Source organism: Phaethon lepturus, unplaced genomic scaffold, assembly GCF_000687285.1.
Source record: "Phaethon lepturus isolate BGI_N335 unplaced genomic scaffold, ASM68728v1 scaffold31098, whole genome shotgun sequence".
NCBI lineage: Eukaryota > Metazoa > Chordata > Aves > Phaethontiformes > Phaethontidae > Phaethon > Phaethon lepturus.
The window spans coordinates 484-25796 of record NW_010559038.1 but is presented as its reverse complement, the minus strand read 5'-3'; the positions used below and the strand labels follow the sequence as shown (position 1 = coordinate 25796).

At 36.5% G+C, this 25313-nt stretch overlaps 1 protein-coding gene across 1 annotated transcript; it reads right to left on the bottom strand.

The window, feature by feature from the left end:
* Positions 1 to 2736: 2736 nt before the first annotated feature.
* Positions 2737 to 24016, bottom strand: CDC16 (cell division cycle 16). Its single transcript, XM_010293246.1, has 17 exons — positions 23950 to 24016; positions 22953 to 23050; positions 22396 to 22434; positions 21441 to 21581; positions 19349 to 19508; positions 18607 to 18701; positions 17823 to 17956; positions 15817 to 15896; positions 14208 to 14257; positions 13463 to 13536; positions 10815 to 10940; positions 9908 to 10060; positions 9230 to 9293; positions 7430 to 7491; positions 5053 to 5188; positions 4367 to 4457; positions 2737 to 3240 (listed from the first exon to the last, which is right to left on the bottom strand). The coding sequence occupies exons 1-17, from the start codon at positions 24014 to 24016 to the stop codon at positions 2975 to 2977; spliced, it is 1836 nt and encodes a 611-aa protein (XP_010291548.1). The 3' UTR covers positions 2737 to 2974.
* Between the last annotated feature and the right edge of the window lie 1297 nt (positions 24017 to 25313).

The window sequence follows — 25313 nt, the reverse complement described above, 5'->3', positions numbered from 1 at the left end:
TGGGACAGACCCAGGCATCTGTCCAAGAAGAGAGCAGCCCTGCCGAGAAGGACCTGGGAGTACTGGTGGATGAAAATCTGGACATGAGCCAGCAATGTGCTCTCGCAGCCCAGAAGGCCAGTCATATCCTGGGCTGCATCCAAAGCAGCATGGCCAACAGGTCAAGGGAGGTGATTCTGCCCCTCTACTGCACTGTGGTGAGACCCCACCTGGAGTCCTGCATCCAGCTCTGGAGCCCTCAGCACAGGAAAGACATGGGCCTGTTGGAGCAGGTCCAGAGGAGGGGCAGAAAAATGATCAGAGGGCTGACACACCTCTCTTGTGGAGAGAGGCTGAGGGAGTTGGGAGTGTTCAGCCTGGAGAAGAGAAGGCTCTGGGGAGAGCTTCTTGCAGCCTTCCAGTACTTAAAGGGGGCCTATAAGAAAGATGGGGACAGACTTTTTAGCAGGACCTGTAGCGACAGAACAGGGGTTAATGGTTTTAAACTAAAAGAGGGCACATTTTGACTAGATCTAAGGAAGACATTTTTCCCTAGGAGTGTGGTAAAACACTGGCCCAGGTTGCCCAGAGAATTTGTGGATACCCCATCCCTGGAAGTGTTCAAGGTCAGGTTGGACCAGGCTGTGAGCATCCTGATCGAGTTGAAGATGTCCCTGCTTATTGCAGGGGTGTTGGATTAGATGACCTTTAAAGGTCCCTTCCAACCCAAACCATTCTATGATTCTCTACAATGCTGTGTTGGTGTTCATAGGAAAGCAAGGGGACTTCCTGGACTCAACACAATTTCAACAGTGAGGGCATGTACAATTGCTGTTAAAACAGTGTCTCTTCTCCCTACATTTTCCTCACTCAATACCCTTAAATTTTTAAGTGCAGGTGTGTCTAGAACTTGAATTCATATTCAGTAATGCACAGACATGTGGAGAACAGGCAGTATCCTGGATTCAAACTATGTATGTGGCCTATGTTGATGTGAAGTCACCCTGATGCAGATGGGGATTCATGAGAGCACTATGAGGAAAAGATCCAAAGAATGAAGATAGAATCAGTGACAACAAAAAAGTCTGAGTAGTGCAGCAAGCAAGCAAGGTGACAAAGCAGAGGAAAAAGGAAAATTAGCATTTTGATTCACTGGTGGGTATCTCAGGCTAATGAGAACCCTTGGATAAATGAAAGCCTTCCCACCTCGCAATGTCTTCTAAGCAGTGGTCTCTGCTAACCATACATTCCTTAGGATTCAGAACCTGGCCACCAGGAACTCAATGAGCTGTGAGACAGATGTAGTGGGAGGAGTAGTAGTAATTTCTATTTTCCAGTTTATGCAAAACTCTATACAAAATTAAAAAAAAAAAATCACTCAGAACAGCCCATCCTTTGATATACATTCATTGGCAAAAATAAAAGTAAACATTGTTGGTCTTAAAGTTAAAAGGACCATTAATCAAGAAAGATGGACTGCTGGAAAGCAAAAATGACAGTGAGGTTTCAGTACAGGTACTTGGATTCATCCTTTGTCTCCTCTCAGTTACTTAAAATACCAAAAAAGGGGATGGGAAATATTCATAAATTGCACTAATATGTCAGTTGTTTTTTTTTTTTATATCTTGCCCCCATAAAATGGATGGAAATTATATTACAATAACCAAACATATACATTTTATGCTAAAGGTATAATTGAAAGTACATGTTTAAATGTTAACACAAATGTACTGAGATACAGTGTAGAAATTGCATTTTAGACCAATGATTTTATTTTGCTGATGAAAACAAAAATCATTTTTGTATTTCATGAAAAATCTTTTGTCTACAGAAAAATTGCTAGTTACTGAGTTCTGAAGTACTTCACACTAAAGTATGGACTTCAGGAAAGCTATTCTACACATTCAATCACAAAACTTAGCTGGAAGTCACAGAAGAAAATGTTATGACAACTTGTAGCATTAAGTTTTTAATTTTAAGCCCCACACAGTGACATATGTGGAAGAGGCAAAGAGAGAAGGGAAGGGAAAAAATTACACTGAAGACGTTCAACATTCATGCTAGGAAGGCAAACAGACCTGTCCTATTTAGTGGATGAACAAATCACTGCTGGTGTTTCAGAGGCATACGCTTTACTTCTTAATTTTTCAGTGAACCAATGACATTTAAAATACCTCACTTTAGAGACTTGTAAAAACTGTGTGTGTGTATTATTCAGTTAATCCTTTGCATTGACAAAACAGCTACGTGTAAAGAGAATGACTGCAGTCCCGCAGCACACTGCAGCTTACAACTTTATTATAATGCTAATTGCAGGTGAGACTGATTAACCTTAATGTTTACGCCATTCATGGTTTTTTGTCTAGTCAGCTTACCCAAAACAGTTCTTAAATGATCTTTCAGTAATACAGTATAGAATGATAAAGAACTGAAATGAATAACTAGGAGGAAGTACAACAAAGTAACATGCTTTGTCATCAATTTCATGTATGCCAAATTAGAGTCAAATGATGGAAAACCACTGAAATAGCTCCTTAAAGGAATACAGATTTATAAAGTAGTAAGTATAAAACTTCATGGATTTTTTGGGCCTATTTACTAAGAAAGCATTCCTCACAGACAGGATGAAAACTCAGAAGCCACAATAATACTCTATTAGACTGGCTATTCAATTCAACAACATTGTAAATGGTTCCATGTTTTTAAAACTTCACACAGTCTTACCGATGGCAGACACATGGATCAGTAAATAGTTTTAAAAAAAGTTAATTTATTTTTTTACTTCATCATTTATGATTAATTTTGTAGAAATAGTCCATCATGTATACTTTTTAATCACCCTTAAGGCAAGCATTATTTCTCTGGTGTTAAGTACAGAGTAGTAGTTTGAATCCATATAAAAATAGCAAATTCTTGAAAGTATAACACCATAACAAAAATGCTAAAACAAACATATTACACTTTGACAAAATGAGCCCTCTAGCAGCATTTATGGTCACGTACTATGGTCTGACATTGATGTTTCTAACATCATATCACTTTCATTCATTTCTATCTCAAATGTTTCTTCCAGTGGGCGACTGGCATCTGTACTTTTCCTTTGATGTGATGTCTCCAGTGTTACTATGCCACTTTCATCCAGAGTTTGTCTTTCTATGTCGAACTCTCTGAAATCCCAAGGAGGCGAAATTATGTTCTTTAATGTCTTCATTGTGTGTACATCAAAGTCATAACATCTTAATTTGTCTTTGATCTCTGTTCCTAGGAAAACAGTCAAACCATTAGTTTATTCCAAATGAACACTTCCAAAAATGCACCTCAAAAGAAACTATCATCCAGAAACTACTATGATTCTCTGCCTTCAGACTGCCAGGGAGTTGTCGCTGCTTAATGACTGAAGTTGAATAGAACTGTTCTGAAAAAATCCAGCAGCCTCCCTTTTTGAAAAAAAGCCCAATGTAAGAACTACAACTCAGATTCAAAAGTCTGTTATTAGAAGTAATTGCCAATTCCCTCCCCAATTCTCTAAGAGGCTTTTCTTGTTTAAGTTATACACAGCATGGTTTGTATTAATGCATATCACACAGCTGCACAGTTCTTCCAGATGTGTTAACTGACTACATACGGAGCAAGACAATATTGAGAAGAAACATCTGCTTCAGTTGTGCGAAAAATCTGCAGGAAAAGCAACACAGCACACAGATGGCTTTCACTGGCTTCAGCCTCATTAATATGCTTGACAGGACATCAACTGTGTTCACTACAGGTAAATCAGTAAGTTCAGTGAAGCAGAAATATGTCGCTATAAAGTTTCTTTTTTGGGCAGAAAGCTTTCATAGACTATTTCAAACTATGGCAATATAACGTGCTACTGTTGTGAGGCACTTTTTTTTTTTACCATATGTGAAGCTCTGGCTTTTGAGGCAAAATAATTTATACTGTCTCCACAGAGATGGTCTCCACACCATTCTGACACGGTGAAAACGCCTTGCCCATATCTCTACAGCAGCATTAGCTGAAATCAAGTCCTCTGATTTTCTAACTCCATATTTCTATTTTAATTTTTCCCCATTCCCTTCGGTTTCTAAGCTGCCACAAATCAGTATTTTCTGTAAAAGAAACCATCACCACCTCCAATGGTGAAGTGTTTCCTTTCTTTATACCGCTAAGAATCTACTGTCGTGATCCTTTCAAAAACCAGCGGTCATCTCAAATTACTGATAAGTTCTGACTCATGTAGCCATTAAAAAAACCAACAAAAACCCAAACAAAAACATACTCTACTTTGTAAGTTAACTAGGTAATGGTAGATAATCTTTCTTGATGTAAGAATAACTCCTCTCAAAGGACTCAATTACTGTAAGAGTCACATAAGTAAAAGACTTACCAATGTAGGCTTCAGAATCACCAATATACATTTCTATACAATGTCCAAGCATCGTGACTGAAAATGTATCATCCCTCCTAAGACCGAGGGCCTGTTAAAAAAAAAACAAACCCAGTAAAAAGTGTGCAGTAGCAAATAAAACCATTTATATTTTAAGTCCACAATGGTTCCGAGTTTGTTGTTTGTTGCTGGACAATGCAGAGCATAGTCTTCACTGTCAAGCAAAACATTGCACAACCAAAACAATATTGTTTTATGAACTGGCTGAAGTAACAAGCAAGCAAAGCACAAAAGCAAACCCAGAAAAGGATCTGTTTACAGACAATCATTCACAAATCAAAGTATAACATATTTTACACTTACTGTAAAATTTCTACTTCAAGGCATAGATTGGAAGTAATTTAAATCATTGCAGCTGCATGAGAAGTTTAGGTACATAAAATGTGTATGACAATTACGATATTCCATTAATTTATAATAATGAAGGATCTGACTACTAGGTTTCAGAAAGTGGCCATTTTTTACCTATTAATAGAAAATGTAGGAAGATTTAAAAAGAAATTAAAAAATAAACACTAATTTGGGGGCTGGATAAAATACTGGTTCTCTGTGTCAAAACCAAAACAGGATGAAACATTAAATAACAGAATCTGCGACCAGTGCTTTAATTTAAGCCAGTAACATACCGTATGAAAATAGTCAATGGCGCTTTCAAAATTGCCCATTAGGCTATGTATGTAGCCAATGGCAGAATAAGTTGAAGCATTTTGAGGAATTAGTACTAGAGCCTGGCGATGGTATTCCAGTGCTGCTTCATATTTCCTGTTAGGGTTAAATACAGAAGATTATTAGTAAATATTAGTAAGCTTCAGGGTAAAGGGTGTTTTCATAGTACTACATTTGTATTTTCCTTGGCTCGGTGGCACGCAATCCTGCAAGAACTTAAAAGTTACTGCTTCATACTCTGAACATAATGGAATGCACAAGAGACTCATGGATGTTGACAATTTTATTCCTCAATGTAATTGAGAAATCATGGTTCCCCTGAAGTAGAAAAACAGCTGCCTACAGCTAGGCCTCATTTGGAGATGATCTTAGCAATTTGATATGGTAAATTGCTTTAGATGTTTAATGCTGCTCATTGTAACATTAGCGTGCTTTCTGTAGCTTTCATTTTCCTCCCCAGGGGAGCGAAGGAGCAATATGAGGCTGAATCACTCATTGCTCAAAGTGAGACAAGCTCTCTGGGCAGAAATTTCACAACCCTTAAATGCTACATACACTGGTACTTTTATCACTTCCATTTTGCTACCTTCTCTATCAGAAAAGAAGGTTTACACCTATCCATCATTTCCTTCAAATACTAGCCACCCTCTCTTTGAAAATTATCCATTAATTAGACTGTTTATTGCATTTGTTACTTTAGAAAACAAGGATTAAATGTACATTATGGCATTACTCTGATAAATTAAATTCACAGAATTTACAAATTCACAAAATTGTCACATTTGACACCCTAGTACCAAGTTGTTAAAAGTAAGGATAGCAATTGTCCATTTACAAGAAATTTTAGTGTCTATAGTTATAATGAAGTTATGCAAACAGCAACACATGAAGTTGTTAGAGGGCATTAAGTAACCATTGAGACAGATTATGCAACTGTTTGCTAGCTGCACAAAACTTTCCCATGATTTGAATTTTATTCTCACTTATAGTATTTACCTGTCCAATTAACTACCACTGTATTTTAGTATGCTGCTTTCAAATTTCAACCACATAAATGTTGGTGAGTAGACATATATCCAGGAAGTTTTTTAATAATAGCAACAGTATCTATTATGAATACTAGTATGTATTATGGTGGCGCTGGATTAATGATTGGACTTGATGATCTTGAAGGTCCTTTCCAACCTTAGTGATTCTGTGATATGTTAGTTATTACAGCATTTATTTAAATTTTCAAAGCATATGTACAGCTGCCTGAATTACCAATTTGATTTTCTTGAAAGATGGTTTACAGGGCTGTAGAAATACATTAGGTTGGCTTTCTAAACCTGAACAAATAATACAATGCAAGTTGTCCTCGGTGTGATGTAAGCAGTTACTAACTTATTGTAGAAATTAAAAAAAAGACAAAAGGAATTATAACTGAAACAAGTATTTGGGAAAAAACCTGCAATTATACTCATGAATAGATTCCAGCAGCAGTGCCTTTTGTTTGATCTTGGCAGAAGGGGTAACTGTTATACATCCGTATTTCATAATGAAAACAAAGACTAATTGGCAATTCAAGCACAAAGCAATTAGTACCAAAGCCAAAGCAGAAGTACAACTTATATCTACCATAATCACATTCTCATTAGCAGCTTTGAAATAAAAATTACAATATACACCAATTGGACAATTAAAACCATGACACTAAAAAAAAAGAAATCTGGTACTGATTAAACAAAAGAAAACACTGGTTAAAATCAGGCTAAGGTAATTATTGAGAAAACATTTCTCTATGTTAAAATTGTTAAAGCTTGCATATGTACTTTGCACTTTCTTTTTCTCTTCCTAGAATGGAAATATGAAATAGTTCTGTTCTCAAAAACCATAAAGTAGTATTTTATTGCTGTGTTAGTGTCACTGAATACTTCACTTCAATTAAAAAAACAAACCCACAACAAAACATAATCACTGATCCAAGCAGTTAATCAGCACAAAACCACCTTTACGTTAATTCAGTCAGTGGACATATTCAAGTACGTCAGGACTGGGACACGTAGCTAGTTAGAAGTCAAGCCCATACAAGGATCTAAAATCCTACGACCGAATTTCTATCTAGTAAGAATCAATAGTTAAGGAAAGGCTTTTACAACAGGTACTTTAACTTGCATGTCGTAAACTGGATATAAAGGGGTGATTTATGTATTTATGTTCACAAGCTGATTTAGGGAATCTTCTTATCAGGTGCTTCTACACTGCTCTCATGTGGTACATAATCTTGATATAAATGAGAACAGGCCTAGAGAAAACACGTTTGTGTAGTGATCCAGATAAATGTAGCTCTCTGCTTACTTGAGTTTCCTGCAGACATGTCCTAAGTTATTCAATAAAGGCTCCCACTTATCAACTGTTACCTGTAACGCAAAGCAACAATTCAAATAACTGCAGCTTCCCAGATTGTAACTGAATTTTGTCTACTTCAAAAAAACACATACAAATGAACACGGCAATTCATTCATGACTAAGAAAAATATCACAAGCATTTTCAATTCTTTTCAACACACATATTTAAGCTCAAAACATTTATTCAATAACTCATTTTTCTAATTTTTCCACCCCTCAAACCCAATTAAATTTCTTTAAAGGGTCAGTGATAGTAAAACTTGGAAGCAGACAACAAAAAATTTGTTTTCTACTTAACTAAAAATTACATCAAGTCTCTCAGCCTAAGAGCACTGAAGACCCCCAAATTAGCTCTTTGTAAAAATAATTAAAAATAGTGAAGGTCTTTTTACTGTCTTCTCCATAGTCTAACTTTATCTGCTCTAAATAAATTGGCTCATTTACGAGGCACACAGAAGACAATCTGAGCCAAGAAAATCCTTAAAAAACTTTTTGCTGAAATTAAAAATAATTTGGACTTGATTGCATTATGAATTTGAGACTTATAACAATGTAAAAGTATCTTTGTATCCCTAGTTATTTTAGGCGTTTCCCACTCTACTTCTAAATTTCCATTTGTCAATTTATAGATATGTTGATATTTAGTACTTAATGCCATACATAAAACAATTTCAGCATATGCAGAAATTTAAGCCTGATCTACAAAGTGTGTGGCATTCGCATGAACAACAGTACAGCTTTAACGAAAACAGAACAGTCCTATGTATATATTGGTGAGCATGTAAATTGGTATTTGTGCAATTTGTTTTAGTAAATATGCACCTTGTCCACATAAAGATTATATTTTTTTTCCAGTGCTTTCCACTCTGCATAAGGCTTATTGTGCTCTAGGAGCAATTTCATTATCTTGATGGGAGATGCTTTGTTAACAATTGTAGTAGCATGAGGTAGTGTCCTCATTAATTAAACTGAAGCTAAAAATTGAGAAAACCTATCTTAAAGTTCACAAGGAGCCTGTCACAAGGTGGTACTGCTTTCATTAAGGCATGTTAAGTTACTGTAGTAGTTACATTGTTTCTTTAGACAAGATGATGACACACAAATAAAATAAATGCCACTAGCAATAGGTACAAACTCAGTTGTGTTTTCTAGCAGTTGAGGAATCAGAGTTGTAACGGCTGACTTTTGATTCACAAAAGCACGTAAACTACAAGCACATTTCCTGACAGACTTTTTGCCAGTGATTATTTTTTATTACTTTCAGGAAGTTAGTTATACATCCCTGGGCCCATTCCCACACAGTGGCTCTATCTGGTAAAAAGAAAACAAATCCATACCTACAGGCTTATGTCCAAAGAAAAGTGGAAATCATTCAAGAAATGACTAACACTTAAGGTGGCAGAAAGCCTCTTCACACCTGTACCCAGTTCCACCCTCAGGTCAAGAACCGTTGGTCTACTAAGATCCAAGATGGAGAATGGGACCTGGATTCCACTCTCCAGTCAACGCTTATTTTCTTTTAATTTCATATAAAAACATACTATTTTGCCTTTTCCTGTAGCACTGAAGATAATGTGTGATGATTCTCATCTAATACTCAAGTACAAGTAGACGGTCCAAGTTTTAAAATAAAATTTATATTGCACTGCTTCTATCTTAAAATAAGCACAACGTATTTTGTCACAAAACATTACAGAATTTCCTGGGGTTTTATATATTTATGAATGTGCACATTACTAGGAAAAGTACCTCGTTTCCAATAGCCTTGATTTTTTCCAGTGCATCAAGAAACCACTTTTCTGCAGTTTTCCAGCTAAGAATTGAGAGCGTGAGGAGAAAGAAAAGTAAATTAGTGAAGAGTTTTCATTAGCAGTATGAGAAACTGTATTACCGGGAACAGTTCTTTGACATTATTTTGTCATATGAATGAAATTAGATATAACAACCAGTATTTATGTTTGGCTATATTTCGCATGTGCTCCAGAGCTAACAAGACAAAAGTTAAAAAATCAGAAGCAAACAAAGAATATTCACTAAACCTTTCTTTTATCTGTTAGGTTTTTTCCAGAATATATTTGGAACCTCTTGAGCAGGCAAAATGTTTTGCTGTACAAGATTTTATAGCATGTGTGCACTTGCGTGTGCAGACAGATGCCTTTTCAAGGCATGCAACTACCCAATGACAGGCACACACAAGGTAATAATCGATCTCTGCTTGTTCCTCAAGCACTACATTCTTTCTTCATTCAATCTTAAACAACAAACAACAAAGTAGAAAGCAAGAGTTTAGGGTAAACACCATCTAAACTGGAACCAAAACTTTGTATTTTATAGTTCAATATAAGTACTTCAGTAGATATATTGGCACATTACACTTCAGAATAATCCATGGTTAAGATTATATTTAAACCTATTTTGCAAGCTTACTCTCCATTTTGAAAGGCAACCACTCCAACTTCATGCATAACAAAAGGATCTTCAGGTGCAATGCTTAAAGCTTGGCTGAAAAACCTTTCAGCTAACTTTGAGTTGTTGGTCAAACCATATTCCAGTCCAATATAGAGCATCGGCAAATGACACCTGAAAAAAAAAAAATACAAAAACGCAAACATGCACTTACCAGGAATGGCATCACAAACTATAAAGAAATGCCAACTGTGTTTGCATATGTTTATGCAAAATAAAGTAAAAGTATCCAAGTAAAAACTGATTTAAACAGACTATTAAGATAAGGGACAGTTTAAAAGATTTCATATCTTTGTTAGTTATTGACAAGAATTTGAACTCCAATACATAATTGCAACCTGCTCTGGAATTACATGTATTTTCTCAGTGCTTACATTAGTTCTGAGGGCTTTTTTTTTTCCTCGTTCCTTTCATACATTTCAGTCACAAATAGAATATGGAAAAAGTAATAATTAAAGGGATTAGATTTACCAATAACTACAATGAAATACAGTAGTTTTATATGCAATACGACGTGATTAGTCCACTACTCATTTACAACCTTCTCCACAGCATGAAACAGCTGTTCAAGATATTACTATACAGCAGTTTATGACCTGGTATAACAAACATGACTCACAAATTTCAGAGAACTTTGGTGTAGAACATAGATTACCTAAACATAAATCTTGACTTCAGAACTTACAAAATCACAACAGTAATCACAAATAATGAAGTTAAATGCAGACAATTACATGATTTGGGTTTTTTTTTCCTTTGTTCTCTATTGTTGCAAACGTATTCCTACTGTTTAAAGGGATATAGGTCAATATTCTCCACTATTTATGAATTAATTTTAATTTTTCCGAATATGACATTTTTGACATACCCTTTCATGAGCTGTGCAGCTGTGAAGTATGCAGCCATTGCTTGATCATGCTCACTCTCAACTGCAAATGAATGTCCATATGCTATCCACGCAGGTCCGTAGGTTCTCTCAAGTGTAGTAGCTTTGCTAAAAAAAAGAGCAAGTCACAAGCAAACTTTTGAAATTAACGTGCTTCAGATGACTACTTACATAGGAATGCTATACCATATGGTGAGGTATCTATTAAGATAATCTTTCTGTAATGACCAGTGGTAAACAAAGTTAATTTTAAAAGTTCAACAAACTATTTAGCACTTGAAAGTATCACACATTTTCAAGAATTAATTGCATTATTTCAGTTCACAGAATCACAGAATCATTAAGGTTGGAAAAGACCTTTAAGATCATCAAGTCCAACCACCAACCCAACACCACCATGCCCACTAAACCATGTCCCCAAGTGCCACGTCTACAGGTTTTCTGAACACTTCCAGTGATGGCAACTCCACCAGTTCCTTGGGCAGCCTGTTCCAATGCTTGACCGCTCTCTCAGTAAAGAAATTTTTCCTAATAACTAGTCTAAACGTCCCCTGGTGCAACTTGAGGCCATTTCCTCTCATCCTGTCACTAGTTACTTGGGAGAAGAGACCAACACCCACCTCACCACAACCCCCTTTCAGGTAGTTGTAGAGAGCGATAAGGTCTCCCCTCAGCCTTCTCTTCTCCAGACTTGAACAATGCCAGTTCCCTCAGCCGCTCCTCATAAGACTTGCTCTCCAGACCCCTCACCAGCTTTGCTGCCCTGCTTTGGACACACTCCAGCACCTCAATGTCCTTCTTGTATTGAGAGGCCCAAAACTGAACACAGGATTCGAGAAGTGGCCTCACCAGTGCCGAGTACAGGGGCACGACCACTTCCCTACTCCTGCTGGCCACACTAGTGCTGATACAGGCCTTCTTGGCCACCTGGGCACACTGCTGGCTCATATTCAGCTGGCTGTCAACCAGCACCCCCAGTAGCTCTTATTCATGGACTTTTTGGAATTATTTGGTATTACTGAACATAAACAATGATATAATAGGTGAATTGGACAGAAAACAGTAGTGACTCATAATCTATTACAAAATTCTAGCTATGCATTTCAAAATAAATATATTCTAGCAAATATAAGTCTCAGAAGCAGGATATGAAAACACCAAATGAACACTTGGGTTGAACTGTGTTGAAATTTTGCCATATAATTGTACTAGCCTTAATGAAGACAAAAGTATTTATTTGTCACATCACAGACAGTTGTGGCGCATCAGAGAAGTATACAAAATGTCACTCAAGTCCTGAGCTGAAGACTGCAACCTGAGCATCAAGAGTGCAACCTGGAGTCTTTACAGAAAAAGACAGACCTGACCGGAACATTACAAAGCTCTGTAGATTATTTTCTCAGTCTGAAGGCAAGGGCATTCATAACTAAACAGCTCATGACAGATTTGCTCAAGCTTTTCTTAAAAGCTGCTGACATGGACATCTACATGTTCCACAAATGACCTATTTATTGCTTAACTATCCTTAAACATTTCATTTTTTTTCCTAACACGATATCCTGTGACTCTAAAACAATGATATGGAAGCTTGTGTTTTTATCCATGGTACCTCCAGATCCTTTTCCTAAAAACTACTGCCTAGCCCACAGCTGTCCCTAGCCTTATAGTTGTGCACTACCATTCTTCTCCAAGAAATATGGGCATCTTGTTACTATTTCACTTTTTCCAGACCTAAAATTGGTCCTCCTTGCCAGAAGTACCCTGAATTCTGATGGTGGTTCCACCCCTCCCCAACACATCTATAGACCCTTCCTGGCTAGAGATGCTTGCAGATTTAACAAAGATGTTCTTCACCTCATCACCAAAACCACCAATGTCACTTGGGACAACTTGAAGAGTTTCACACTGATACTTGCCAGGAATTTAAATAGTTTACTCATAATAACCAGGCATTTAGTCTAAATTACTAACTCATCTTGTACATATATTGTCTATAAAGGTCTCAAGAAGAAAAAATGAAGCCCTACAGGTTGACTTAAAGGAAAGACTTACAGGACGACTTAGTTTAAGCTTACAGCACCAAAACAAATGCTTTACTTCACAGCAAGGTCCTGCTCCCCAGTGCTGATAACCAATACACATACAGAAGACGTACTGAGCACTGGAAAGAGCACTGGACTGACTGACCAACCTAAAAAGTCCAAGGCTGCTTGTGCAAAAAAAGAACTAGACAGCCAAATGTCAGAATTTTCTATCTAACTCTTTCCTTTAAGGTATGAAACCTGAATATGGGAGAATGCCTGAGCATCCCTAAGCAAAGAACTGAGGCTTGATTACCTAGCTGTACTTAGCTTGGCAGCATGAGCGAATGCAGGGACTACACCTGCCCATAACAGGTGGCGACTGCCAAAAGAGATTCCACCTAAGTCTGGATGTCATTTTTAAAGTATCTAGACGGTTGAGGTCTAAATTGCTACACCAAAAGTAAAAGGTGTCAACAAAAGGAGGTTTAGTATTAAGCAGTTTATGGAGGCTTCTGTTTACTTTACAAGCTTACAATCATGAACATTAAATATTTATTTAGCAAGTGAGCAACAGATTCACTAAGGAAAACTGAAAAATTTTTTTACCTCAGATATCTTCTGGCATGTTCGTTTTTGTGGCCAACCATGAGATAGTAGCATCCTACTGCAAACCATGACACCTACACATTAAAATCAAAATAGAATATTATTAGATATATCACACTGATTTTAGTGGAAGAAACTGATTATCATTAGAGAAGTTAGGAACATTTTCACTGAAATCAGTCAGCTTCTCAAATTATTTGATATTACAGACAAGGTAGAACTGCTGGCATGTACATCCCTATCTGGGTTTGTTCAGCCTCATGAAGAGAGAGCTAAGTGGAAAGGTTATTGCTGTCTTCAATCATCTAAAGGTAGGGAATACAGAAGACAGAGCCAGGCTCTTCTCAGAGGTGCCATGACAGGATGGGAGGCAATGGGTACAAGCTGCAACATAGGAAATTCAGACTGAGTAGAAGGAAAAAAATTTTCACTGTGAAGATGATCAAACTTTGGAAAAGGTTGCCTAGAGAGGCATATATACTTATTACTGTAGCATTTGTTTTACATTATTATTCAAAGTGGATACCTGACCTTGCATATATTTCACAGGTGCTTTGTTTTAAAAAAAGAACCTTGGTATAAGAAAGTTACAATGCATAAAAAATAAAAGGATCAAACAATTTTTACTAGCTCCATCCAGAAACAGATTTTTAATTCTGTTGCTCAAATTGACTATTACATTACAACTTTTATGTCCTTTCACACAGAAAAAACCACCTGGTAATGAAGGCTTAGAACAACTTACAGGATTATTTGGGTACAAGTCCACCAGTTTGTGAGAAAGATAGAAAAGCTCTACATAGTGGGAAGAAACAAGAAAATAAAATTAAAATGTTTCAAAATGTTTCAAGCTTTCTATACCAAATATCCAGAACATCTAACATTATTAGTGTGCAAGTGAACAAAAATGTTTTCTGTTTAGCAGTAATGCTTCAAACTGCCTCAAAATAGATTTGGTTTTGCAATTAACTAAAAAAAAAACCACCAAAACCAAACAAACCCATGTCTTCACAGCACATAAATAAGCAGCTATACATCCTAGCCCTTAAGAATTCTGCAACAACTTAGGTTATTATCACACATTAAAATAAATGCTTGTAGTATTACACTTAAATGTATCTTGTCAAGGTAAAAAAACTATCGAACTTCCTACACCTAAAAAGTGTAACATACTGGCTAGATCAATTTTAAAGTAGAGTCTTGTGCATTAACAGGCTGATAATAGGACAAAAGCAAATAAATTATTATATTATTTGGAATAATGCTAAGTGATTACTTTTCTAATAAAAACAATAATTCTAGTTATTAGAATAACTTACTACAGAATTTCTAATAACAGTGGAAGTAATCAGATACAGGATAACAATTATATTGCCTATGTAATTTCAAAAGAAATAGCATTACCATACATAGAATTTCTACTTCTTCAGAGTACAGTGCTCTTAAATTGATGAGTTTGTCCAAAAGTACTTTGCATCAATTATTCGCTTCAGAAGAATCAAATATAAAAACTGGCTTACAAAATACCAACTTATTTACAAAATGTTTCTCCAGGCAGACTTAGAAATAAAATCAGAGTATTGGCCACATTTTCAGATGTAGTTAACTGTAAAGTAACTGAAAAGTACATTTACTAAACATTGAGTAGTACAAGTACACCTAATGACTTATTTGTGTACGTACAACGCACCACCCTTTGAGAGACTGCAAATCATATGGGCTCCTTATTCTATTTTCCAATTGATTTAAAGACATTCAAGCTCCTCACTTGATTTGGATGCTTATATGCAGTCTGAAATGAGAAAAAGCCACCCCAGCTCCAAGTAAGCTATTCTTGTAATCCCAACAAAGGTGCTGCAGCATTAACTTGTTTGAACTAAAAAAAGGCCCTCGCAACAGCAAAGGCAAGGAGAGTCTAGAATTTTTTCTAATATGGAAAAAGCATGTCCACCTCAGCATACACACCGCTGAAAAGTTCCTTCTAGCTTAATATATTTTATTTAGTTGTTGAGCAGAAAAAGTACACCTAGATACTCTAGGAAGACGACCTCAAAACAGAAACCAAACAACAGAAATGAAGCAGTATAGCTCACTAACTTCCTGGCTACATAGCCCAGTGGGTAAAAGACAGTGACACTCATGATCGTGAATGAATACTGCCGCCCCACCGCTGTCAGCTCTGAAACTCCCTTCTGTTCCAATTACCACTGTTTTCTTCAAACTGCAGGTAGGAGGAAAAACATATGCAATATTTTAAATGCTATATAAGGGGGTTTCTTGTCATCCTTAATTCTTTTTTAAAATTGTAGCTTTACAACCTTCTTTTGACTCATGTTAAATGTTGTGTTTCTTACCATTTGCTTTATTAAGCTCCACAAGTGTCCCTATATGCACAGGTAAACAATTGGCATGGAAAGGATCTTTTTCCATCACTCTAAAAATAAAACAAAACAATCTGCAATGCACATTTTAAAAATCTTTATGTGTTATAAGCAAGCTGCTTTTACAGTGTGGAGTGTTACAGTTAATTACCACTTTAGGCACTGGAAAACTATTTGTGACTAGAAGGTAATGAAGGCTATCTTAACACCAGAGAAGTAGCTATTACTTTAGCTTAACAGAAGAGGATAACAGAAAATTCTTGCAAGTTGAATGTACAATTAGGAAAACAATACAGTACACATTTGCTTGCAAGTCACTTCAAATTTAACTATCAAACAGCAAGCAACAACATTTCTATTCATCTTTTTCATATGTTTGACAGCAACTTTCAAGCAATAGCCCTCAGCTTTCTAAGCTTAACACTAAACAGTATGCCTTAGAAAATATATTTAGCTCAGTTTTACATTTTTATTTCCTGCAGCATTTAGAAATGGAAGATAGTCGCACAGACAACAGATTGCATGCAGGACATGGCTTCTAGGCATGAGCCCTTTTTGTAATCATTGGCATTTGGTAAACTAAGCAGTGGAGAAAAAAAAAGGTGTCTTGAAATCTATTCACAGAATCTCTTAAATCAGAAGTACAACATTATGACTCCATTCTCTGAGAAGTACACCTTGCTATCCAGAAATTTTTCTCAGTGATGGTGGTGAACCACTGGCACAGGTTGCCCAGAGAGGTGGTAGATGCCCCATCCCTGGCAACATTCCGGGTCAGGTTGGACGGGGCTCTGAGCAACCTGATCTAGTTGAAGATGTCCCTGCTCACAGCATGGGGGTTGGACTAGATGACCTTTAAAGGTCCCTTCCAACCCAAACCATTCCATGATTATAGGAAATAGTTAAACATTTAATTGACTTTTTAAAATAATTCAAAGAATTTCAAATGAAAAGTATAAAAGAACATATAAACAAGTATTTAAATGCTCTCTTGAAGAGAGTCTAAAACTTTGGAATTTCATGGACTTGTCAGACTCTCATTTCCAAGCTCTAGCATGTGATAGTTTCCTCCTAGGAGACATTTACTCCTACCACTTTCTGCTAGACAAGGTGTGGCAATTAAGTTTCAGAAACAAAGATGCAGTAATATAATTTTATTTACTTAATTGGAGTAATTTATTTCCATAGGAAGTCTTTTACTCGGATGTTTATATTCACTCTGTCAGCATTCTCTAAAGCCTTCCCACAAATTTTGCTTGTACTGGGCATATTCTATGTAGTGGGATGTTGGATACATGGGATATTCTACGTAGTGATGGCTTGCTTCATCTAAGAAAAAGCTGTAATATAAAAAAAACCCAAAACCTGTTCTATTTTATACTACTAATATTCTGAGATTATGCAGTACATACACAAAAATACCATTTTCTTAAGAAGGTAAGTGTCAGGCCAGCAGAAAAAAATAGCTCCACAACCATGTGTTCATATTTACAGTAGTTGAGAGGCAATCCATGTTGTTGTTCTGACCCACCGGACAACCGAGCAACAAGTGTATGCCTGGGCTACATAACAACTGAGACACATTACTTGGCATGTCAAAATTAACATAACTTTTAATCAGCCAGAGAAATTATACTTCCTAACTAAGCAACTAATCCAAACCTGTTTGTTCTGAAGGCCAGACAAGAAGTAGGTACAGAACACACAAAACTGCATGTACCAGAGTAAGGAAGAGGACGTATGAAGGGAAATGCCACACAGTGCTGATTAACTGGCGTTTTGCCTTGGATACTTCTGCTAGGTATCATAAAAATAATGTGTCTTGCCAGACACAAACTACACATTTTAAATACCTGAAACCTGTATCAAATTGTTGTGTATGTCAATGCATTGAACAATGATATTAGCTGTAAGTCCAGGCATAATTATTATATTACACCATATGAGAAAAAACCCTCAAAGTTGCTTTGTATACTTACACAGAAGTAAGCTTGTAACACATTTTGAAATCACAGTTATAATAATGTCTTTCAGCTAAGGATACTACCACATCCAGATTTTCCTGAAGACCATCCACTGATTCAGGAATCAGTGTTTCACTCGGTTTATTATACTGAAAGACAAAAGAAACAACATGTGAATCCAACCTAAAATCAGATGGCAATTATATATAACATGGCATTAAATGGATATTAATATTTTTAGTTCTAAAAGAGTATTTAAGAAACATTAAGCTTCTCAAAATTCTTAGTTTTAAACTGAAAGTCCATAAAACATATACTTGCTAAAATGTTTTTTATAATGTATTTACAAGTTCAGTCAGAACATGAAAGATGCTTGCCAGTGTCAGTATCTTAAGTGTAGGCTGTAAAAATGAACACTGAGCAACACATAGTTGGCTTTCAGTGCTCTCACATTATCTTTGGAAAAAATAGTCTTGAATAATGTTGTTATGTCCTAGTATTTTCAGGTAACTGACAATTTACCTACATTATTAATGCTCTTTTTCCCCACTTACAAATTTATCTAATCTAAAAAAAATAATCAGAACCTCAAGTTGCCACCACACCAAAAAGTAAGTTTATACAAAACTATTATACTACCCCATAAAGTGATTATCTACTGCATCATAAATTTTAAAATAACCAAAACTACAAAGCCCTTTATTCCAACGTTCAGAATAAATGGAATCCACAGAAGTTTACACGTCAAGTCAAGACTTTCAATCCATTCTCCAGCTTTTTAGTTAGTCTCGGGGTTTACCTTTTTCAATTTATTCTCAAATAAAAAGTGAAGCAATTCTTGTTCTTCATCTGTACATTGTCTACTAAGAGGTAGAGATTCAAGAAGTTCTTTTTCTATGTGAATAAAAAAAATTATAGTGATCATATAATGGAAGAAATAGCAAAATCCAACATTTTAAGTTTAAGATGCAAAGAGTTTTCTGATGGTCATCCCAAAACTACAAGGAAGAAAACAGTACATATACACTGAAACAGATAATATGACTAATGATGGAAATTAATGATTGAATTCTTAGGTTTCTCCTTCTACAATTTTAAATAAAACTTAATAAAGATGGCATAACGCACCACTGGTTTTATTTATTCCCCATGTCAAATTTTATCACTCAGAATGCTATATTAAGCAGTGCCTACTATAACTAAGCAAACAGCAGTAGGGTTTTGTGGATTCAAAGCCCATGAAGTTGAGAACACAGGAAAAAACATTGTTTAGGCTGGGCAAAGAGCATGGGAACTGCCGGAGCTAAAACACAGGACAGCTTTGGTACTTTGTTTCTTTTAATTCTTAGCACTGTAAAATTGAAAAATGAGGTTAAAAGGTAAAATTGAGCAGATTATAATTTTCACTCATTTCATACATTTTCTATTCTTAACATTTTAAGGTCTGTTACTTGTAGTAGTTTTAATTTTTATCCAGGAAAAAGGCATATTGAGAAAGCAGCTAAATTTTACTTTTATTTGAGAAATACTGCTATCCAGACCTTCTTGTGCTGTCAGCATATGGTGCGATGTCAAAAGATCAAATGCTTCAAAGCAGTAAACATCAAGCTTCAAGGCCTCTTTGTAGCTGTATGTTGCTAGGGTTCTATTATCCAAAGCATCATAGATCTTCCCTCGCAAAAGGCATATAGAGCTCTTGATCTGGTGGAAAAGCAGGGCTGGAGGTCAAAGACTGAATCAATGTTTGCAATTTGGTTTTGAGCACAAATCAAATGGGCTCCCTGAAAAGTAAAAAGCATTTCATGTATGACAGAACCTGGTTTTCTAGTGCTGTCTTTAAGCAAAATACTGTCTCTACTACCTTAATAAAAAAAAAAAAATTCAAATGAATGCTGTGTCAGGTTATGTACTGCCAAACAAACACATGCTTTAAGGCGTGAGGATAGAGTTTATCTTTTCTACTTCCGGCATCCAGTGCTCTGATATTGAGTTGTAAGCTATTTATACTAAATACCCGTCATATTCAGTATAGGGAAATCATCACTTCCAAAGGTGATTCTCCTCTTTGTTGACTGTGAAACCACATATTTCAAGCAAGACAAGAATGACCGCAGTAGAGATGAAAAAGGACAAATCAATGGACTCAACTACTCTGAGCAGAAAAATACATCCTTCTGTTCAACCCAAAACATAGATGTTTCAGAAACAGAAGTAGTGAAAGATCATTATTATCACAAAGTTGTGCTAAGATGTCTAATAACTAACATGTTCTTTCAAAACTCCCTAGATGAGTGTTGATTCATCAGAAGGCCACAGAAGTGTCAGCAAGTTCACTTGGAGAAAAGCAACACATCACGCATCTATGCCATCAGACTAACCAGACAGACCGACTCTACCAGGAGTCTGCACACTAGAAAGAGTACAGCTGCATTAACAACTAATAAATCCAGGGAGCTGCTGAAGTGTTAGTATGTTACCAGCTCAGAGACAAGTCATTCTTAGTCAGAAAATAGTGTCTGTGCAAACTAATCTAATTAAGTTTGAAAAAGCTACATTTCTAGAAGAATTTGGTTTGAAATTTCTTGCAGTAGTATCCACTTCAGTAGCTCTCTCCTTTGGCAAACCAAGCCCATCCTCGCATTAGTGAACTATATTATCACAAGCATTTGTGAAGGTTATGGACTGACGGAAGTAAAGTTTTTTGACTGTGGGTTGTTTTGCAGCCAAAATAGTTTCCCAATTTAGTTCAATAATCAGCCACCCTAACACTTGGGCCACAGTACCAGGACACAGGGAGCAAGCAAGAATAGCCAAAGCTGAGGACTCCCTTCCTTTGCCTCCAGTGGTAGCTGAAACGTTCCCATATTATTAAGGTGCACTGCAGTAACTCAGTCTAATCCACTTCTCCCTTAAGCCCATTAATAGCAGCATTCGAAATCAGTTCACACTGATGATTTAACCCATTTTGCTACTTCACTCTTCCAGGGAACATGCCATCTGTCAATCACCTTCACTGTAGTTTCAGCTAATAAACTTTAATTCCTAACTCTGAAAGTAAAGGCTCTTCACAGACTCTTCAGCCTACATGTGGTACTCATCCCTTTTAACTGTGTGCCTATACAGAATTTTTTCACTGAGCTTCAAAAACTTCACCTTCACGTCACATAATTTTCAAGTGTGATCAAAAAACATCCCCCTGAGAACAACTCTTGAGTGATTAAGGAAATATTTCATCAAAAATATCTGGAGGAGAAGAAAACTTGCTTTGTTATCTCAGAATGTGCAGCCCAATTGAAAGAAGTGTTAGATCACATTATCAAGACTGAAATTGCGGCATAGAGCTAAAAGACTCTAAAAACCAATGTTAGATCATGAACTTCTGCAAAGTGTCTGCAGATGGAAAGTTGTTGAAAAGCACTCTTCATTTTTGCAAACCAAGTTATTTTCATGCAGGAAAGCTAATACATGACTCTTTCTGAAAGGAGAACAATTCAGCATTTTTGAAAATTTTGTTATCGAAAAAAGAAAGCTTAAATACAGAGTTTCAGATTCATACAGCTGTAAAAATCAATTTCTGACTTAATACATTTTTTTCTCAGTTATAAAAATATTTGTTAAAAAAATGTCACTTACAGAGGATTGTGACATCTCCCAGTCTGTGGTAGAGTCTTTCAATCCACTTTCATCCTTCAAGTACTTTTCAAAAAGTCTTTTGTTGATTGGCTCTTCCATATCAAGAATATCCAGGGCCTGTTGATGTTCTTTTGCAGCATACTAACCAAACACGTGCATGTAAAAAACAAGGTTGGGATTTGAAATATCTGTACATAAAGTACCAATAAACAGCGTCACATTTCAAAGGCACAGATTGTGACGACCAGTGCTTACCAGCAGGTTTTTCATGCATGCATATTCTTATTTGGACATATGTCACTTTACACTTACAGTCAACTATTTTGCTAGTAATCTATAATATGCAAAAAATTATAAGGTTAACACCTCCAGAAAAATCTATTATTTGGCATTATGCAATCACAGAAACAGATATGCTTCTAAAAATAGTTAATATAGGTTTCAATAAAATACAATCATCTTATTCTACAAGCTGCACATTATTCTGTTTCAAATGTCTATAATTAATCTACCAAAGGATTCAGTTGTCCTGTGAAAGCACTGCATTTTACTATTTACGCATCACATTTTACACAGAAGTATAAAGCTGCTAACTATATTTATATTATACAACCATGAATCACATCTCCTCTGGTCAGACTACAACCAACCAATTAAAAATGTAAACATGAAGACATGAGACAAAAATTGTTCACGTTCTTTCCCCACAAAATATTAGAGGGCTATTTTCTTTCCTGGAAAAAAAAAAGTCAGTGGATTTCTTCAGAAGAGTACCACAATGGATGCTCCAGTGACCACACTGAAGGTTAAAGAATGAAATCAACTGTCACAAAATTTAAACCTGTTATTCCAATGAACATAGACACCTACATTGCTGTCAGGTACCTAATCTTCCCAAGATGCATCTTTTATTTAGTTCAGTTTGTTTCCAATAGAGGTTAAAACGTGTACTCACATGACATCTAGCTGCAAGGTAGCGACATGCTTCATATAACTGAAAGAGAAGTTTCATACATTGTAGTTATAAAGAAAGAGCATGTTTACTTACACTGATAGACTCCATTTTGCTCTCTCCTTTTTCAGTTGTATGGCTTCTTCATCCCTTTCACCTCCAACAACCTTTCCTGAGCAAAATTACTAAGTCTGTAACACTTTCTCTACTATTAAACTCTGAAAGGACACTCGCTTCACTCTTGCCTTCACCACTCATTAGCAGAGTGGAAGGACAATTTTAACAACCACACCTGAAGCGACACTCCACCTTCCCATACCTGCTGCAGTTACTGGTATGCAGGACCCCTTCTCTCTTCTGTGACCCCATCTGGGGACAACAGTTTCAATCTGGCCAACTGAACACAGAGCTATACTTGGTTCAGATAAACTACATCATGCAGGTTTTTTAATTACTTTTCCCATTAACCTTATCCTCTGATGGTGAAGATGTCACTATGGCTAGCAGCACAGGTTTAAAAGTGGAATAACAGTAGTAAGTCTTTGACTAAAATGACCTACCTTATCCAGCTTACGTGATCGAAGGGCATGTGCTGCCCTGTGATACTGAGCGGTTAGGTAAAGACATTGGGCCAACCAGTAGATATCCTGTGGTTCCTCTAAAATAAAAGAACATATTATAAACCATTAATTTATAATATATCTTTAAACACTTTCAATATTCACTTTTGCTTCACTAGAAAAGTATTTTTCCCCTATTCTAGCATCCTATTGAGTTACAAAGTTTTTTTATATATATTTATTTATAGATGTATAAACAACTTATAATACTGATCAGTGAGAGATTAAAACGAAAAAATGGTCAGATTTAAACTTCAAAGACATCAGCTAGTGCACTGGACAGTGAACACAAAGAATCTTATACTAGAGGTGTGTCATGAGAAGGAGACACCAGTGATAGAGATCTAAAAAAAGTAGTTGTAGGTTACCCTGCCCTTGGACATAGGGCTGAAAAAAACAACCCAGAATTGTCTCTCTCAAAAAAGATCAGCAAGAACTTAACAACACTGAAAGTGAAAGCATTAGACTTCTGCAGCTTGAAGTTACAATTGCAGAAGCACAGCTTAGTACTCTCCTACTTGACTGGCAACCAAAGTTTTTGTGGGATCAAGCACCTAGAACCATTTTAAGAAGCGTAAATGGACCATGGCTGCAGGCAGACATAGGCTACCAGCATCAACTCAGTCACTCAGAGCAACAGCGAATCCTGTAGGAAACCACCAGTGCCTCTTGTAGCTCGCGCTTTTTTTGTCTCTTAAGGTTGGCAAACCTTAATGTTTGGCCAAACATTAATTTTACCACAAAGTTCAAACAGGAAGGAAGATTGGCCCTGCTCTATTTGGAAAAATGGCATTCCAAAGATCACAGAAAAGCACTTACACCAAACTCAAAACTTCAACATTTAGCCACCTGGCTTAAAAAAAACCCACAACAAAAACAAAGCAGAACACTATCAGAAAGAAGTGAACGAAAAACAATGTAAGAACCAACTACTTACCATGAGACAGTGAAGCTACTTTGTCTGCCCAAAACAGGGCACTTTGATACTGCTGCTGTAAAAGCATGATAGAAATAATTAGTATTTATTTGGTCTTAGCTTTCCTGGATTATTTTGAAATGTACTGTACATCATTCACATTTAATCTCTAATGAACAGCAATTCTTATCCGAGATCTTTATAAGTTCAAAGAAAAGTTTAAAAGGGCCAGTACTGTAACATCCAAAGGATATAAAATAGTAATTTGAGGCGGCATTGTTCATTTATTTTCAATAAAATGCAAGTATTTTCCACCAAAAGGTATGAGCTACGTAAGTGTGGCAACAGGTCATTAGCTGATTTGCTATCACTGAAAAAGTAGGAAGAACCCCTCCTTCCTGTTAAAGCAAATGCTCTATTTCAGAAGAAAGAGAATACTATATTAAAAAAAAGGACATATAAATTACTTCAGGAAACTTCAGCAGCACCATCTCTGATTAAGAAATTTTCATTCTCCAGTCAAGATGCTTTAACCTCACACAAACCATAGTCCCTGTGTGAATTTCCCCTTATCCTTGGGTACACAGTTTCACCGTTAAGTCTGCAGTTCAGAAGTGAGTGAAACAGGGAAGACTGGTGGCAACTAGAGATCCAACAGAAGCAGGGTTTGCAGGTATACCCCACTAACTCAGCTAAGATTGCCATCAGATTTGGGGTGCTAGGCAAAACCTCATAGAATTGGCTGATATTATTCTCCAAGAAGATCAGCAGGGGCTACTGTTGTTCATTTTTATCCTTCTCCATGCTACCAGGCATAATATACTTCTCAGGATCTGCTGGACATGTAACAGATATCCTGCCATTGCAAGGACTAGAAAAGCCTTGATCACTTTTGCTCTTTCCGACAACATTACACTTGTGGAGTTTGTTGATAATCTTTGAGACTGTTTTATGCTTTTGGAGTAGAGGTTTATCAGACTTTTCTGAAATACACATTGATGGTATTCTAGTCATCACAAAGCACAACATTCCATGACCTAAGTGGTCTCTTCTTATCCTGTGCTCACACATTTCCTACTTGGTGGGGAATAAGAATACCCAGCAAATTTGCCAAGAAAATAGCCTGGTTTCAATCTGCACTCCCAGGAAAAACCCAAAACCCCACATATATAATAGACACCTGCAAGAACTGAGGTTTAAATAAATCTCTCAACACCACAAAAGAAGGGCATAATACAGGCCTACAGACCACTACAGAACTTCTGTTGAGCAGTTCTACAGTGCCAAAAGCTGACTATATTACACAAAGAAGCCGTCTCATGTTCATCCGGATGCCCCTTCCTCAGAACTGCACAAGTGTCTATATAGCTGCATGGCAAAGCAGC

Bases quoted from the DNA above. Each gene is read 5' to 3' on its own strand.
- CDC16 (XM_010293246.1), bottom strand. From the start codon at position 24,016: ATGCTTTTACAGCAGCAGTATCAAAGTGCCCTGTTTTGGGCAGACAAA. The intron at 15,897-17,822 runs GTAAGTATACAA...TTTTATTTTTAG, and splicing joins TGTTACAAGCTTACTTCTGT to AGTGATGGAAAAAGATCCTT. The intron at 4,458-5,052 runs GTATGTTACTGG...TTTTTTTAACAG, and splicing joins CCATTGACTATTTTCATACG to GCCCTCGGTCTTAGGAGGGA.